This window comes from Schistocerca serialis, chromosome 7 (assembly GCF_023864345.2).
Source record: "Schistocerca serialis cubense isolate TAMUIC-IGC-003099 chromosome 7, iqSchSeri2.2, whole genome shotgun sequence".
Lineage (NCBI taxonomy): Eukaryota > Metazoa > Arthropoda > Insecta > Orthoptera > Acrididae > Schistocerca > Schistocerca serialis.
This window is the reverse complement of record NC_064644.1, coordinates 181,741,947-181,761,139: the sequence shown is the minus strand read 5'-3', so window position 1 is coordinate 181,761,139 and position 19,193 is coordinate 181,741,947. Positions and strand designations below refer to the sequence as shown.

The 19,193-nt window shown below is 42.2% G+C and overlaps 1 protein-coding gene across 1 annotated transcript in view; it reads left to right on the top strand.

Annotated features, from left to right (window-relative positions):
- Positions 1-18,890, top strand: part of LOC126412533 (venom carboxylesterase-6-like) — a 472,566-nt gene extending 453,676 nt beyond the window's left edge. Inside the window, exons 8-10 of the mRNA XM_050082175.1 lie at positions 6,164-6,293; positions 16,205-16,337; positions 18,548-18,890. Coding sequence (XP_049938132.1) covers positions 6,164-6,293; positions 16,205-16,337; positions 18,548-18,695 — 411 coding nt within the window. The 3' untranslated portion in view covers positions 18,696-18,890. The remainder of the gene's footprint in view (positions 1-6,163; positions 6,294-16,204; positions 16,338-18,547) is intronic.
- The last annotated feature ends 303 nt before the right edge of the window (positions 18,891-19,193 follow it).

The following is a 19,193-nucleotide window of genomic DNA, read 5'->3' as shown; positions in this document are numbered from 1 at the left end:
CCATATTTTTGGAGTAGGTAGTATGGAGCAAATAAAGAAAAAAAATATACAGTACACGTGGGGTCTACAATGCACCCTTCAAGAATTATGAGCACTTGTTTATTTCACTAGTGTGGGACATATGTCTTGTATTGAACAATTGCTTTTCGATCTTTAGGTATGCCTTTTAGAGTCCATGTCGGCCGTTGTGGCCGAGAGTTTCTAGGCACTTTAGTCCGGAACAGCGCTGTTGCCACAGTCGCAGGTTCGAGTCCTCTCTTGGGAATGGATGTGTGTGATGTCCTTAGGTTAGTTAGGTTTAAGTAGTTCCAAGTCTAGGGGACAAACGACCCCAGATGTTAAGTCCCATAGTGCTCAGAGCCATCAGAGGCATTAGAGTCCATAAAAATGTGTGTGAATTCCTACGGGACCAAATTACTGAGGTTATCGGTCCCTAGACTTACACACTACGTAAATTAAATTAAATTAACTTATGCCAAGAACAACACACACCCATGCCCGAGGGAGGACTTGAACCTCCGGCGGGAGGGCCGCGCACTCCGTGACATGGGGCCTTAAACCACGCGGTCACGCTGCGCTGCTTTAGGGTCCATTTAACAGATTTTTTTTTATTGTTATGGTGTAAGGAATCTGTCCCTAAAACTTGTCGGTGTTTTTATGAGGCACCCTAAGATCGGCTGTCATTCCATCGACTATCCTGGCAAGGATGGAAGAAGTGAAATTTTATGGAAAGTAGTTGAAGGACAGTGAAAATACAAATAGGTGACAAAATGTTCGACATTCACGCATGATCACAGAAGGTGGATGTCGGAGGCTTACCTTCTCTGTACAGCAGGATAGGCGGCGACTTGCGGCAGATCTAACAATAGAGTACAAAGCTGGTGCATGGACAAGTGCCTCGGAGCACATCGCTAAGCGCACGCTGTTGATCATGAGGCTCCGTAGCTGACAACCCTTATGTTGACTCAACGACAGTGTCAGTATTATTGGATTGGGCTCGATCATTGTACTGAGAATCAATGAAAATGTGTCACCTACTCGGATTAATCACCTTTACTGGTACACCAGAACGATGGCCATGTCGAGAAACACCATCATCCTGAGTGAACGTTATTGCGAACCACATGCATCCCTGCATGACTGATATCTTTCCCTGCGACGATGGCATCTTCCAACAGGATAACAATTCGTGTCATACGCACACAATCGTTCTACAGAGGATTGGGTAGCGTGTTAATGACGTTGATATCTTGGTCACCATATTCGCCTGACATGAATATAACAGAACACATCTGGGACGCTGTCGGACGCCAGCTCCGTAGACCAACACATTATTAAGCTGTTCATCATAATGTTTTGGCTGATCAGTGCAGCGGTAGCAGAGCAATGTGGAAAGAGATATGGTCGGCGTGTGAAGCTCTAGAACCGAGACGCTGCAACACACTTCCAGTTGTAGCACCACAACAGAATGTTTTGATACTGAAAGTTGAAAAAAAAATTCGCAACGATCAAAAACTGGACCAAAGGATAAATCTATTAAAATGTTTTGTATTAATTCTGATTTGTTTAACTAAAAAGTAAAAGATTTATAAAACAATAATTTGCGTGTTGGATACATTCTGTTTCACTAATGGCGAATTGGCGAATCTGTTACGAACTTTGATTTTATGTACTGTTAATTTATCGGTACTTAATGGAGGGCATAGGGACTTTCAATTTATGCCACATAACGATTAATTTTTGTTTCAAGTCATCAATGTCGATTTCTGGAAGATAGTACATTTGCCTAGCTCAAATAAATGCTAATTAATGGCTTTCCTTTAATTATTCAAGACGGCTGTAACATATCATGCTTTCATATTGGCCACTACATGCGAGTGAAGATGTACGTATGTCATCGAGACGTGGCCAACGCCCGCTCAGGGTTTAGTACAGGTAACTACGTTGTCCAATCAGCAGCTCCCTGTACCATGTATCGGCCAGAGAAATTCTCCAGTGGAGTCACTACTGCCTACTGGCAACGAGGTAGAGCACACATGTGACATGACCACAGAGTTAGCTCGCAACCTATCTGAATTGATCCAAAGACATGTAGGTAGCATAATTATAATATTTTAGTAATGCTGTTAGATGAACACTCCATTAAGAAAGATAATATTTTCCTCGTCCCCGTCATCATCTGACCAGCATCCTGGTCTCGTACACTGTCGAGAGAGAAGTTTCTAGTAACCTGAGGTATCCCTGTAACGGTAAATCGATGCTGTCCTCAGCCTACATTGTAGTTGTCTTTAATTCATTTCCCCATTAAGAATAACTGCTGCAAACATTACAGGTAAATATTTTTTCCTTCAGCCTCTCTAGCGACACATACCAAATGTTTGCACTGCCGCCTGGAATCGTCTATCTACACAGTGGAGTTACCTGACCTGAGGGTGACTATTTATTACTGAACGCAGACTTTCCAGCTTGTATTTATCCTCGCGGACTCCCAAAGTGTGTTGCAGAAACTACAACATCCAGCGTTTGATAAACAGGACGTAATAGACGTGAAGGCATTGGCCATTGACGCCCACTTACTTTGGATAAAAGGGCACCAAGGCATTCTCCTCGCTGAGAGAAGTATTACGGAAGTACAATTCGGCGCAATACCAATCGCTTGTAAGGATTTCATCCCGATGGTCAAGAAAGCTGCTTATCACGACCAGAATTGTGAATGACACATATTCCAGCACTACAAGGACGGCCATCTGGTGGCCATACAATCGAATGTCTCTTCTCTGCCATGGTTCACCTCTGTGAAGCTTTGTAGACGTTATGTACATCTCTCATCAGCATGAAGCTTGGGTACGGGTGTTACCCCGCCTACCTATTACGACTGAAAATCTTAGCTTCTCGGCACTGTGATCAGGATGTAACGGTGGTAATGGATCTGAATCACAGGTGGTCTTGTACAAAATTTTGGTTTTGACCTGTTACTTTCTCACCTGTTCGATATAAACACTGACCAAAAAAACTCAACAACAAAAAATAATTAATGTAGAGTAACGAAAATACCGGTATACATTTGTCTAGGTAACATATTTAAGCGAATAACCCTGCAAGATCACATGTTAACGTAAGCGGGAGACAAGCAGTTGCAAATGTGAAATGCTGGTGCATTAATAATAGGAGTACAGCCAGAATGTTGAACGTGAGAGTGGAAACATGCATGCATGGTGTTGCATGGCTGCTGGGTGTCTGTTTGTGGGATGGAATTTCATGCCTATGCCACTTGGTCTATTAATGCAGGAATGGTTAACGCTGTTGGTGGATGACTCTGGAGTTGTCATCCGAAGATGCCCCGTAGGTGCTTGACTGGAGATAGATCTGGTGATGGAGCAGGCCAAGGCAACGTGTTGATACTGTGTAGAGCATGTTGGGCTACAACAGCGGTATGTGGGCGAGCGTTATCCTACAGGAAAACACCCCATGGAATACCGTTCATGAATGGCAGCACGACAGGTCGAATCACCAGATTGACGTAGAAATTTGCAGTTAGGATGCTTGTGATGACGACGAGAGTGCTCCTGCTGTCATGCGAGATCACACCTCAGACCATAACTCCAAGGATAGCTTCACTGAGTCTAGCAAGCAGACTGGTTTGTTGCAGGTCCTCAACTGGCCTACTCCTAACCAACACACGGCCATCACTGGCAGCGAGCCAGTGCCAGCTGACCACTCTGCCATCCAATGAGCTCTCGCTTGACACCACTGAAATTGCAAATGTTGGTGGTTTGGGGTCGGTGGAAAGCACAACACAGGGCGTCCTGGCTCGGAGCTGTCTTTGAAGTAATCGATTTGTAACAGTTCGTTGAGTCACTGTGGTGCCAGGAGCTGCTCAAATTGCTGCTGCAGCTGCATCACGATGCGCCAGAGCCAGAAGCCGAACTCGCTGATTTTCTGTGTTGGTAGTGCCACGTGGCTGTCTGGAGCCCGATCTTCTTGCGACTGTACAGTCCCGTGACCACCGCTGCCATGAATTACATAAAGTGGCTATATTCCTACCAATTTTTTTCTGCAGTACCGCACACGGGGCATGCAGCTTCTCGTAACTCTATTACACTACCTGCAACAAAGTCAGTGAGGTGTTGATGATTACGGCTTGGTCGCCTTAAAGGCATTTTTGAGTAACACAAACTCAGCACGCCCAGTACCAAAGGTTACTAACGCTCACGATCGTTACAGAGTGTGTTTAAAACAAATCTGATTTGCATGCTCATATTTGCGCTACTAGCTCCAAACCGCCAGTATAGCCGAGAGTGACTCGATTTTTGAACATACCTCAATGAACGTCATTATGTCGTTGTCTGTCACCCAAAATACAGACAATTTTTCTCGAACTTCCTTGGGAGTGCTTTCCACGACCTGCCTCGCAGCTGGAATGTGTTAAGCCAAGAGAGAAGAAGGTATCCTGTTTGAACCAATGAACATTTCTGAACAATTGAACGGAACACATCAATTTCGAGAAGACGTGACCCAACATATTACCAGCGGGGCGCAGAAGGCCTCTGATCAATTACACAACAAAAATAACCAAAAAATAAATAAAAATAAAAATAAAATTCAGAAAAAGGAAGATTTTGTTTTGTTGTAAGGATAGCCCTAACCTTGATTTCCCATATTTCCCCTGGTATATAGGCAGCTCTCTGGGGTAGGTTTAGTCAGGAGCCAACGCCTGAAGTGGACCAGATTTTTTTGTTATGGGATGAAAAGCGGCGGTGGCACTTAGTTTTTTTTTGGTAGTTCCATTTTCCTAAGGGGCTTTAAAATAAGACAGGAAAAAAGGGGGCAAATTAAAAAAAAATAGAAAAAAGGGGTCGGAAGTTTTTAAAAAAATAAAAAAGAGAAAAAATTAAAAATTAAAAAATATATAGAAAAGTTGGCAGGAAAAAAATAAAAAAAATAAAAAAATTAGGTAAAGGCTTATCATGCAGCAGACCCGGTTTCGATTCCCGCTGCTAGCAATTTTTTTTTCATTTTATGTCATTGCCCGCAATGTTAAACTATTAATTATAAAATTTAAATATACTTAAACAGGTCATAAAAAAGAGCACTAATACGCTGCTTCCTGGACTCGGGTACGCGCGCTGGCCCCAGATCGAATCCGCCTGCCGGATTAACGACGAGGGCTGGTATGCTGGCCAGTCTGGAAGTGGTTTTTAGGCGGTTTCCCTCATCCCTCTAGGAGAATACCGACCTGGTCCCCACGTTCCGCCTTAGTTACACGACTCGCAGACATTTGAAAACGTTCGCACTATCATGGTTTACACTAGACGTAGACAGCCGGGGCGCACTGATTCCGTCCCAGGGGGTTCGGGGTAGCGACAGGAAGGGCATCTGGCCACCCTCTTTAACGAACACCGCCACATCCATAGTAATAAGGCCGACCCAGCGTTGAAGCGGGACAAAGGCCCAAAGAAAATGATGATGAATGATTTGTGCCACTAACTCCACTCTTATACGACTGGCGCGAAATTTAAGTAGACGTCGTCTTTCAGATGTAGAAACATGCCAACCAACTTCAATTATGTCGCGCAACTGTTTGTTGATGTTGCAATTTTTTCTGTCAGTGTGTAAGAATTATCTGCTAGCGAACTATTTAAAAGACGCCGATGTCCAACTTTGATCTATAAGTTGTGTGGATCTTGTCCTCCAATGGGACCATCTCGTTCGAAAAGTGGAACATCTTTTTGTGTTTTAACTTTGCGTTAAGAACTTATCGCTGTAAACGACGCCGTTGTCCAACTTTCGATTATAAGTTGATGTGGACGTCTTTCTACACAGAACCGTCACAGTTCGAAACCTGGGTCGTACTTTTGCGGTTTTTTAAATTTATATGGTGAACTTATCATTGTACTTCACACTCTTATCCTTGTTCTATTGTGAAAATTGCACTAATGTTAACTTGGCGCTATTGTAACTACTGACGGCTGTGGTGTTCGTCTTTGAGTGTTTTTATTTTACATTAAGAACTTACGTTTGTACATGGAACTTTTTTGTTGTTATACCGTGGAAATTGCAGTTATGTTAATATGGTACTCTTGTAACCACTGTTGGCTGTATGATGTTTGCTGTCGAAAGCTAAAAATAAATAAATAAAGTAAAACACTTTTGCGTGTTGCAGCTAGCGACTGACCAGCACTTCGCAGAGCCGACAGACTCTCTGGTGAGATACGTGTCGCAGCTGTCCGACCAGCCAGTATTCTACTACCTCTTCGACTACCGCGGCGCCCATATAGGCAACACCACTTACGGTAAACGGCTGATAGCTCCTTTCTGCCTACCATTTTTACGTAGTTGGCAATGGACGTTTGAACAAATCTTAATTTACAAACGTCTATGCGTTACAGCATTTCAGTGCGTGCAAGTGCTTGAATTTGCGTTAGAAAGGAACTCGCTTTCATAATCTCTGTTGCTCTCTCTTTTTTATCAATTAGTATTACATAGAAATAACCAGTACCGTATGTTGAAACATTACGGAATTAGAGAAAAAGCTTGCAATGGTCTCAGGTTTGCTCATTGCTCACTTACCTCAAAAAGTCCACAAATTCGCTGTCTCGTGGAGGGCAATGAGCAATACAACCAATTCAAAAATAGCTGTAATAATTAAACGCAATGTGCGTCTCCCTAAACATATTTTATTCGTTAGTCTGTTGTATGTTTGTTATACAAGTCAAATCTAGGTTGTCCAAATAAATGAGGACAGCTCTTTGCCAAAAAACTGTACGGTATATTCATGTAGAAAAGTCAGAAGTACTGAAGCCAAGACAGGGCTAAACAGAAAGTACACCTTTCGAGCGCACTGTTATTGGTACGAATATTAATATTTCTTTTTCTATTCTCTTCATTCAACCTAAACATTCTTAGTAACAGACATCACCCATATGGAACCAACGACCTACCGAATAGAAATAGCAAAACTATAAGCTTGTTAACAATTAAATATTCGCATCGTATTCGTTTGTCACTGACCTAGTGTTTCTAAGCAGAGGCTGATGCACCAGATGCAACATACAATGTCACTTATAGCAAACAGGGTAGTTTCGGTTTGGCTAATCAAACTCTCAGAAAATTTGTAAAAATAGGATATTAACGACCATGTTCTCTATCATACTTTTACTTGCCAGAATAAGTGCTGAAACTTTGCCAAAATTTTCAAAGCAGCTGCAGGCACGTCTATCCCCTTTGAAAACTAGCCTCTCGTATAAGTAGGTACTTCTCCTACCAGACCTGTCTTAAACCTTTAGGTGATATTCGAAGTCCGCCAAATTACAGGCTCGATGGAACCCAAACGATATTTGAATATCTTTGCGTGTTGTAGGACTAAAGTGAAGATATTACTTCCTCAGTATGTGTATAACAACTGTCTTACAAACGTGTTGGTTATGTGCAAACCGGTGACAAGTGAAATAATACCTACAGAGGACTTGCAAGATACAACTAATTTATTACTGATCAACAGTTTAACCCAAAGGGCACAGTATTTACCCAAAAACTTTCTACAAGTGTCTATTATTCACAAATCAGAAAAATATATTGCACAATACCTTTCTAATGGAATTAGGTGCAAACAAGAACTTCTTATAAGAGCTTCAATAATAAAAGGTGAAATCAAATTCATTTAACAAGGGCACTTGAACAATAAAGGTGAAACAAGTTTCTTTTGAACAGGATACACAAGTCAAAAAGTACATTACACAAAACCTTTCTGATTGAATTACTTGCAATCAAGAACTTCTTATAACTTCTATACTATCTGTAACCATTTCAATAATAAAAGGTAAAATCAGTTTCATTTAACAAGGGACACTTGAACAATAAGGGTGAAATAAGATTCTTTTAAATAGGTCACCAGGGCAAGCAGAAGAGGACGATTCACATAATTTCCAGTTTCTGCAACCCATCAAGTATTTCTCTAAGTTCAACTCCCGCTGCACGTAAGATATAATTCAGAACACTAGTCTCCTTCCTTTATAGTTTTGAAGGTCATACTCCGGACATCGATTTAGACATGGACTAGGTGCCCGCTGCAGTGCTGCAACAGAAAAGCACAAACACACAGCCACAGCCAAAAGAAACAATGTTAACAACCCCAGAATATAGTAAGATAAAATTCTGCAAAGACAGATCACATCAAGACAAAGGCAAATTAAAAATGGTTAAAAGCATTTACTGTAGACTTCAAATTTCAAAATATGTAAAATTGCCCCAGCACAAACAGACTAGTTTTAAAAGGGCAACGATAATACAAAGCATAATATTATTACACCAGTACGTCACAGTTCCAATACAATATTGACACTCATAAGAAAAGGTAGAAGCTAGTGATAACACAGGTAGGCCCGATTGCAAAACTAGAAAGCTTGAATGTATACTTCTTCAGTAGACAGCTACGTGGTACATAGTTCTATGCCACTAGTAAAAATGAGTAACACATTGCTCAGCGTCCTGTTTAGAAGACCATGACCCAGTCACGTTTCAAGAACTTGCAATAACTGGCCCGCTTCCGCACTCCGAGACACATATACCGGTCAAATCCAGCTAACTCCACGCAAACACAAGTTTCACCCTCTGTGGAGCGACACATACCAGCCGTTCCAAAGCCAAAACCCAGTCTGCCCGCCAGCCCATCAGCACCACCACCGGCCAACGAGGCAAAGATAAGCAACGCCAGAGGGAAACAATTGATCTGGGTGAATCGAACGGAGAAAGCAACTGGCGCCGGCGCCTCCCCACGTATCAAGTAGCATGAAGTCAATGGATGTTTGCAAACTGTCTCCCAGGTTGCCGAGCGTAACCATTTTCAGTCAATGATCGGTTCAGTTGGACCAGAGCACGTAGTCCATTCCACGTAAAGACAGCCCACACCATTATGGAGCCACCACTAACTTGCGCAGCGTCTTGTGGACAACTTTGGTGCATGGCTTCGCGAAGTCTGCACCCCACTCGAACCCTAGCATCAGTTCTTACCAACTGGAGTCGGGACTCATCTGACCAGTCGTGGAGGGTCCAGGAGAGCCGCTGAAGGTGATGTCATGGTGTTAGCAAAGGCAATCACGTCGCTCATCTGCCGCCATAGCCCACTGACACCAGAAGTACCCTCGCGCATAGTACTCGATCAATCTCTCTGCATATGGCGGTCACAGAGCAATCTTGCCGTCATATGTTAAAAGACTATCCTCACCTGGGCAATGACCAACCTACCCTGCAAGGTGAAGGATGTCCACCTGCTTTCCTAATAGCATATGTGGTGCCAGCTGCCCTAGACTCAGAAAGCAGCCTCTCTGTATTGGTGCATTCAGGTGCCGCATTACGTCTTTTGGAGTGCAGTGGAGGTTCGTGGTGATATTGGCTCTCAGCTGAAAGTGGTCAGTTGGCCTCTACTCTGGCTGATAGCGGCACAGTGGTGGCTGCTGTTGCCCAACACAGTCCGGCGAGTGTTCGTGTCGACTTTGTGGCAACGGCGAAGCGAAAAGCAGAGCCTTTGCCCAGTGTGATGTTAAATAAAGACACAATTGTTTCTATCCTATTCTAAGTAAAGATGAACGCGACACCTATACGGGCTACATCAGTGGGATAGACATTTTTAAAGTTAGGACAAGTGCTCTAGTTATGAAAACCAGCATACTTGGATTTTCTTATCATATTAAGTTTATAGAACTGGTGGGGAGGCATAATGATTCAAACTGTATTGCTAGAAAGGCGGTGGTTTAAACTTGGGGGAAAGTGGCTTTACGATTTTCGAATTTAAATAGCACATGTAGTGTGACATATGTGTTGCCCATTTTGCATTTCCTACCAAACTTAAATTTAGGGTGACAATTGTTTAAATGGTGACATTACAGGTGGAGAAACCTGGAATTCTGTAAGTGACCTGACTACTATAAATAGCCATAAAAGTCAGAGTGAATAATAGTTTGGGGAAAACATGTTAAGTAGGACAGCAGACATGTTACTTCATTTTATCCCAGCATCTTGGATTATGACATCATAGAGACTGTGTCCATATCCCAGGTCGACCATCTTTGAGTCTATACTTAGCACACATGACCTACTTCCACAGTTACATCAGGGCAAAAACCCAGTCGCCGTCTTCAATTATGTATTTTGCACAAGTGATCTACCTCCACCAACAGGGCAATGCACTATCTTGGAATATTTTATTTTCTGCCAATTTATACTTAAGACAACAGCCCTACTTCCACAGTGACATTATGTGAGTGGGACAAAGACACTTTAGTGCAGTTGGGCTATTTTGAATTTCCTGCTTGTTTTTGAATTTCTTGTCATTTTATACATAGAGTCCTTTGCCTATGTAAAGGGGGGTAGGAAATCCGATGACTCAACGATGACATCACCGACGACTTTCTTTGTCCCAGAACTCTCACAGTCTACCTACTCAAATCCCAGCTTAGAAAGGCAAAATCACAATTTCTGTCGGAGGTTGTATTTAATCTCACATTTGAAATCTATTTATACCAAATACCACTTTAGAATCCCCCCCCCCCTCTATGAACCTTGGCGTTGGCGGGGGGGCTTGCGTGCCTCAGCGATACAGATAGCCAAACCATAGGTTCAACCACAACGGAGGGGTATCTCTTGAAGGCCGGACAAACATGTGGTTCCTGAAGAGGGGCAGCAGCCTTTTCAGTAGTTGCAGGGGCAGCAGTCTGGACGATTGACTATTCTGGCCTTGTAACACTAACCAAAATGGTCTGGCTGTGCTGGTACTGCGAATGGCTGAAAGCAAGCGGAAACTACAGATTTAATTTTTCCCGAGGGCATGCAGCTTTACTGTATGATTAAATGACACTGGCGTCCTCTTGGGTAAAATATTCTGGAGGTAAAATAGTCCCCCATTCGGATCTCCGGGTGAGGACTACTTCTGGTCAGGTAAATACAGGGTTATAAATACAAAATCAAATAGAGGTAACGCTGGAGTAGGTTTAATAATGAATAAAAAAAAATAGGAGTGCGGGTAAGCTACTACAAACGGCATAGTGAACGCATTACCGTAATCAAAATCGAAACGAAGCCCACGCCTACGACAGTAGTACAAGTTTATATGCCCACTAGTTCCGCAGATGACGAAGAAATTGATGAAATGTATGATGAGATAAAGGAAATAATTCAGATAGTGAAGGGAGGCAAAACTTAATAGTCGTGGGTGAGTAGAATTCGATAGCAGGAAAAGGAAGAGAAGGAAACGTAGTAGGTGAATATGGAAGGGGGTAAGAAATGAAAGAGGAAGTTGCCTGGTAGAATTTTGCACAGAGCATAACTTAATGATAGCTAACACTTGGTTCAAGGACCATGAAAGAAGGTTGTAGACATGGAGGAGGCCTGGAGATAATAGAAGGTATCAGATAGATTATATAATGGTAAGAAAGAGATTTAGGAACCAGGCTTTAAATTGTAAGACATTTCCAGAGGCAGATGTGAACTCTGACCACAATCTATTGGTTATGAACTGCAGATTAAAAATGAAGAAACTATAAAAAGGTTGGAATTTACGGAGCTGAGACTTGGATAAACTGACAGAACCAGAGGTTGTAGACAGTTTCAGGGAGAGCAGAAGGGAACAATTGACAAGAATGGGGGAAAGAAATACAGTAGAAGAAGAATGCTCAGCTTTGAGGGATGAAATAGTGAAGGCAGCAGAGGCTCAAGTAAGTAAAAAGACGAGTGCTAGTAGAAATCCTTGGGTAACAGAAGATGTATTGAATTTAATTGATGGAAGGAGAAAATACAAAAATGCAGTAAATGAAGCAGGCAAAAAGGAGTACAAACGTCCCAAAAATGAGATCGACAGGAAGTGTAAAATGGCTAAACAGGGATGGCAAGAGGACAAATGAAAGGATGTAGAGTCATATCTCACTACGTGCCTACATGAAAATAAAAGAAACCTTTGGAGAAAAGGAAACCACTTGTATGAATATCAAGAGCCCAGATGGAAACCCAGTTCTAAGCAAAGAAGGGAAAGCAGAAGGGGGGAAGGAGTATATGGAGGATCTATACAAGGGTTATGTACTTGAAGACAATATTATGGAAATGGAAGAGGATGTAGATGAAGATGATATGGGAGATACGATACTGCGTGAAGAGTTTGACGGAGCACTGAAAGACGTAAGTCGAAAAAAGGCCTCGGGAATAGACAGCATTCCATTACAACTACTGATAGCCTTGGGAGAGCTAGTCCTGACAAAACTCTACCATCTGGTGAGCAAGATGTATGAGACAGGCGAAATGCCCTCAGACTTCAAAAAGAATATAATAATTCCAATCCCGAAGGAAGCAGGGGTTGACAGATCTGAATATTATCGAACTATCTGTTTAATAAGCGACGCCTGCAAAATACAAACACGAATTCTTTACAGACGAATGGAAAAACTGGTAGAAGCTGACCTCGGGGAAGATCAGTTTGGATTCCGTAGAAATGATGGAACACGTGAGGCAATACTGACCCTACGACTTATTTTAGAAGATAGATTAGGGAAAGGCAAACCTACTTTTCTGGCATTTGTAGACTTAGAGAAAGTCATTGACAATGTTAACTGGAGTACTCTCTTTAAAATTCTGAAGGTGGCAGGGGTAAAATAGAGGGAGAAAAAGGCTATTTACAATTTGTGCAGAAACCAGATGGCGGTTATAAGAGTCGAGGGGCATGAAAAGGAAGCAGTGATTATGAAGGGAGAGAGACAGGGTTGTAGACTATCCCCGATGTTATTCAATCTGTATATTGAGCAAGCAGTAAAGGAAACAAATGAATAATTCGGAGTAGGTATTAAAATCCATGCAGAAGAAATAAAAACTTCGAGGTTCGCCGATGACATTGTAATTCTGTCAGAGACAGCAAAGGACTTGGAAGAGCACCTTGGATAGTGTCTTGAAAGGAAGAAAAAAGATGAACATCAACAAAAGAAAACCGGGAATAATGGAATGTTGTCGAATTAAATCGGGTAATGCTGAGGGTATTAGATTAGGAAACGAGACGCTTAAAGTAGTAAATGAGTTTTGCTATTTTGGGAGAAAAATAACTGATGATGGTCGAAGTAGAAACGATATAAAATGTAGACTAGCAATGGCAAGGAAAGCGTTTTTCAAGAAGAGAAATTTGTTAACATCAAGTATAGATTTACTAATCAGGAAGTCGTTTCTGAAAGTATTTGTATGGAGTGTAGCCATGTATGGAAGTGAAACGTGGACGATAAATAGTTTGGACAAGAAGAGAAAAGAAGCTTTTGAAATGTGGTACTACAGAAGAATGCTGAAGATTAAATGGGTAGATCACATAACTAATGAGGAGGTATTGAATTGAATTGGGGAGAAGAGAAATTTGTGGCATAACTTGACTAGAAGGAGGGATCGGTTGGTAGGAGACATCAAGGGATCACCAATTTAGTACTGGAGGGCAGTGTTGAATGTAAAAATCGTAGAGGGAGACGAAGAGACGAATACACTAAGCAGATTCAGAAGGATGTAGGTTGCAGTAGGTACTGGGAGATGAAGAAGCTTGCACAGGATAGAGTAGCATGGAGAGCTGCATCAAACCAGTTTCTGGACTGAAGACTACTACAACAACCACAACCACTTTAGAGTGCAACACCTTTCATATTATGAGTCACTTCACGCCTCTTTCAGCGTGGTTGCTCGTAAAAGTCCAATCATGGACACGGTAACAGGCATATAGAGTTCCAAACACTTCTTCTGAGATATATTCGAAGACAAAAAAAAAAAAAAAAAAAAGAAATGTTGTACCACGAAGGACTTATCCGAATGGGCCAGAAATCGATAGTTGTGATGTACGTGTACAGAGAAACAAATGATTACAATTTCAGAAATATTGTATCATTTATCTACCAGAAAGAGCTTCACAAATTAAGGAAGTCAATAATGTGTTGGTTCACCTCTGGCCCTTATGCAAGCAGCTATGAGGTTTTAAATGGACTGACAGAGTTGTTGGGCGTTTTCCTGAGAAATACTGCGCCAAATTTTGCCCAATTGGCGAGTTAGATCGTCAAAATTCCGAGATCGTTGGAGGGCCCTGACCATAATTATCCAAATATTCGCAGTTGGGTAGAGATTAGGTGAATATGCTGTCCAAGGTAGGGTTTTCCAAGCACAACGACAAGCACTACAATCTCTTGCCGTTTGCGGGCGGACATTATTTTGGTGAAATGCAATCCCAGAATGGTTTGGCCTGAAGTGCAACAAAATGAGGTTGTTGGAATATACGTACCAATGTGTTGTAAGGGTGCTGTTGATAATAACCAAGGTGGTCCTGCTATGGAAATAAATGACACCTCAGACCATCACTCCCGGCCATTAGACCGCTTAGATGGCAGTAGCCAGGTTGGTATCCCACTGTTGTACTGGGCGTCTCCAGACATCTCTTCGCTGGTCATCGGCGCTCATTTCTCAGCGCGACTCATCACTGAAGACAACTCTACCCCAATGAATGATATTCCAAGACAAAGACGTGTCGGTGAATAATCACCATGGGATCTATTGTTACCACCTAGAATCAGCCACTTTTCCGCGGTACAGTTACACTAAAGAGCCAAAGAACCCGGTACATCTGCCTAATATCGTATATGGCCCCCGCGAGCACGCAAAAGTGCCACAACGCGACGTGGCATGGACTCGAATAATGTTTGAAGTAGAGCTGTAGGGAAATGACACCATGAATTGAGCAGGGCTGTCCATAAATCTGGGTACGAAGCAGTAGAGACTTTTTCTGAACTGCAGGTTGCAGGGCATCTCAGACATGATCAATAATGTTCATGTCTGGGGAGTCTGGTGGCCAGCATAAGTGTTTAAACTCAGAAGAGTGTTCCTGGAGCCACTGTGTAGCAAATCTGGATTTATGGGGTGTCGCATTGTCCTGCTGGAATTGCCAAAGTCCGTTGGAATGCACAATGGACATGAATGGACGCAGGTGATCAGACACGATGCGTACGTATGTGTCACCTGTCAGAGTCGTATCTAGACGTATTAGGGGTCCTATATCACTCCAAGTGCACACATCCCACACGACAGCAGAGCCTGCACCAGCCTTAACAGTCCCCTGCTGACGTGCAGGGTCCATGGATTCATGACGTCCATCCGCTCACTACAATTTGAAACGACACTCGTCCGTCCAGGCAACAAGTTTCCAGTCATCAAAAGGCCACTGTCGGTGTTGACGGGCCCAGACCAGGCGTAAAGCTTTATGTCGTCAGTCACCAAGGGTACACGAGTGGGCCTTTGGCTATGAATGCCCATATCGATCATGTTTCGTTGAATGATTCGCACACTGACACTTGCTGATGGCCCACCATTGAAATCTGCAGCAATTTGTGGAAGGGTTGCACTTCTGCAACGTTGAACGAATCTCTTCAGTCGTCACTGGTATCGTTGTTGCAATGTCGGAGATTTGACGTTTTACCGGATTCCTGATATTCAAGGTACACTCATGAAATGGTGTACGGGAAAATCCCCACTTCATCGCCACCTAGGACATGCTGTGTCCTACCACTGGTGCGCCTACTATAACGTTCAAACTCACTTAAATGTTGTTAACCTGTCACTGTAGCAGCAGTAACCGATCTAACAACTGCTCCAGACACTTGTCTCATATAGGCGTTGCCGACTGCAGTGCCATCTTCTGCCTGTTTACATGTCCTTGTATTTGAATACGCATGCCTGTATCAGTATCTTTGGCGTTTCAATGTATGGTATAATGAAGCCTTGTGTGTCTGAACTGTTATTTTAGCTCTCATTTTAGTACAAATTTTGTGAGACATGATACACATTTTTTTGAGAGTGGATATACTGACTTTCTGTGCATGAGTGCTTGTGTGAGTGTGTGTGTGTATGTGTGTGTGTGTGTGTGTGTGTGTGTGTGTGAGAGAGAGAGAGAGAGAGAGAGAGAGAGAGAGAGTGTGAGTGTGTGTAACAGGAATCATTCTCATTATTGTGATGAACTAGTCAGCAGTTTTTCTTGGTACCACCTTCCATTGCCGTGTTATAGATGGTTGTAAATGCTAGATACTCTTCTTAAATGGATCCAACGATGAGCAATTACAATGTCATTTCATGTAAATTAAAACAAAATTTAAAGTACTAAGATTCAATTGCTTGGTAAGATATATAGAAATGTCAATGCTTCAAATTTCTTTTGTAGGTAGTCCACACGCAGCAGAATTAGCGTTCATCTTCCACAGAAACGACAGTGCTGTAGAATGGGAACCAGGGACGGTAGAAGGCGACCTTACCCAAAGAATGGTGAACAGCTGGAGCAGTTTCATCAAATATGGGTATGTTTACACCAAAGACGTGAAAAAAACCAAACCCATAAAACCATGTCCACTAGTATGTAGCTGAAAGATGAGTGTTGCTTTGATGAACCCTGTTGAACAAATGCAAGTTCAAACACTGTCGACTTTCGTAATACGAGGGTAATCCCGAAAGTAAGGTCTCCTATTTTTTGTAAGTACATAGACCTGTTTATTTCTACAATGGATTACATCAGTTTACAGCATTAACATTTAGCTATTTTTCGACACAATCATCATTTCTGTCGATGCATTTTTGTAGACGCTGTGGCAGTTTTTGTATGCTCGTGTCGTACCAGCTAGCCGCCATGCTGCTCAGAATGTTATGAACCCCTCCTTTCATATCGTCGTCGGAGCTGAATCGCTGAGACCACAATGAACGCTGAAAGGTACTGTGAGACTCTGGGAAAACTCAAACGGTCAATTCAGAACCGGAGAAGAGGAATGTTGAGCAAGGGCGTACACATTCTCAATGACAACGCTCGCCCACACATCGCTCGGCAAACTGTTGCTCTCCTGCAACAGTTTTAGTGGAACATAATCACCCATTCACACTATATTCCTGATTTGGCGCCCAGTGACTATCACCTGTTCCCTAGGTTAAAAGAACCCTTGGCCGGAAAGTGATTCAGCTCCGACGACGAGGTGAAGAAAAAGGTTCATAACTTTCTGAACAGCATGGCGGCTAGCTGGTATGACTTGAGCATACAAAAACTGCCACAGCTTCTACAAAAATGCATCGACAAAAATGGTGATTATGTCGAAAAATAGCTAAATGTTAAAGCTGTAATCTGATGTAAACCATTGTAGAAATAAGCAGGTCTATGTACTTACAAAAAATAGGAGACCTTACTTTTGGGATTACCCACGTAGTTACCGAAATCTATCTATTTAATTCTAGTTTAATATTCACGCCATATATTCTGAATTTTGAGAGGAAATCGGTTTCCAAATAGTGCACTTAAAGTATTTGAGAAGGGATGTGGTTATTCACAGATTAACGAGTGCAAATGTAGCGGCAAGCTTCTAACAGTTAAAAGTTGCTCCACAACTAGCGTAGCGTGTCTACTACTGCTAGCAGTTTGAAATGTCATTTATACTTTACGAAAACTGTTTCGCAGTTACTTGAAATTTTCTAGTCTTTTCTTTATAGAGCTTTATGTCTGTATAGTAAAAACATCTTCATGCGTTCATAGAATGAAGGCTTTCACGACCGGATGACATAGCTGCTGGTAATGTCTTCATCAGAAGCATAATGATGTTTCGTCTCCTGTCACAACTGAATGGAGAAAGACGTCACCTTCATTATCGTAACGCAAGAGAAGTTCCTGGCAAATTTCGAGTCTGTGCGCTTTCATTTCAGGAGTCAGCATCTGGGGTACCCATCGTGCACAGATCTTTCGATAGCCAAGCAAAGCAATAACTAAACCACACGTTCTTGTGAAATGCCGATTGTGCTTGCAATTTATGAGTGATACGACAAACGTCCTGAATCAATCTGTCAACATTTTGCTTGTGAAACTCGGTGGTTGCTGTCACAGGCCGTCCAACTCTTTGTTCGTCACGCAGGTCATATATTCCCGCCTCAACATCTTTGAAGGACGCACAGTATTCACATAAACACAACTAACATAAACTGCTTTCATTCTCTGACGAATCTCCTTTGGGGTGACACCTCCTGCTGTCAAGAATTCAATGACTGCACGTTGCTTAAATCGCACTAACCGACCGTCTGCTCAAGGTTCCATACTTTACACTGTAACAACACAGTCGTTCAATGCTAAGTCTTCCCACCAACTGGAGCTGTAGAGAAGAGGCTACGGAACAAGCCAGTACCTGCCGCATACCAATGCTGCCAACTGTTGAAGAGCTACGAATGTGGAGGCATTACTTTTCAGTCAACCCTTGTATAAAATCAGGTCGCTGCTCTCTGTAGACTACGTCGTCAAAATTTAATTTACAGTTCGTGTCACAGACACAGGTTTACTTCTCTATACATGTTATGCATGTAATGAATGGAAAAAAGAACGATATATGAATGGAGAAGTACAATTTCGTAGTATACACACTTCACCTGAAAGATATTATTTCTGATTACATTTCTGCAACTCTTTTCCTCTCAGAATTGAGTTTTGTTGAACGAAGCTATGTGCTAATCAGTTTATGATAGTGAGACTAGTGTAATGTTTCAGAGATCCAAACTACGCTAACGACAGCGTCGTGTGGGAGCCTTTCAGTGTGTCGTCGACAAACTACTTGCACATCACGGCGGACTACGAGCTGAGGCAGAACACAGACCAGGGGCGCATGAACTTCTGGCACGAGAACATTCCTATGTAAAAGGAAGACCTGATAGTTTCCTGCACTCAACGAGTTCGTCCGAAAGATCACCAACTGATGACTCTTATCTTCTTCACAATGGGAGATGCGAATGATAGATTTTCCAAACGTTACATTATTCTCTAAAACTGTTTCCGATAATGTGGCTTGCTAAGAACATATTGTGAATAAAAATTAAATTACTGTAGTATGGGATTTTATTGTTTTTGTATTAGCTTCCTTTAGTAGTAAATTGAGAGTTTAGTTTTGTGCTAATATTTTGCTGTCGTGCACGTTTCAGAGGATTTACCATCCTCGCTGTACCATATACTCAACTTCAAAACTTGACTGAAAATCAATGTAGATTTACAACAGTGTAGGGAACTAGGCAAGCTATAATTATATTAGACAAAATATTCCAAAGTTTTGTGGAATCTATTGACGAAGGAATTACTTTCGACTGTGTGGTCTAAAACGGAATAGATTCTGAACTGCTTTACATTGGCTCATAGAGACAGG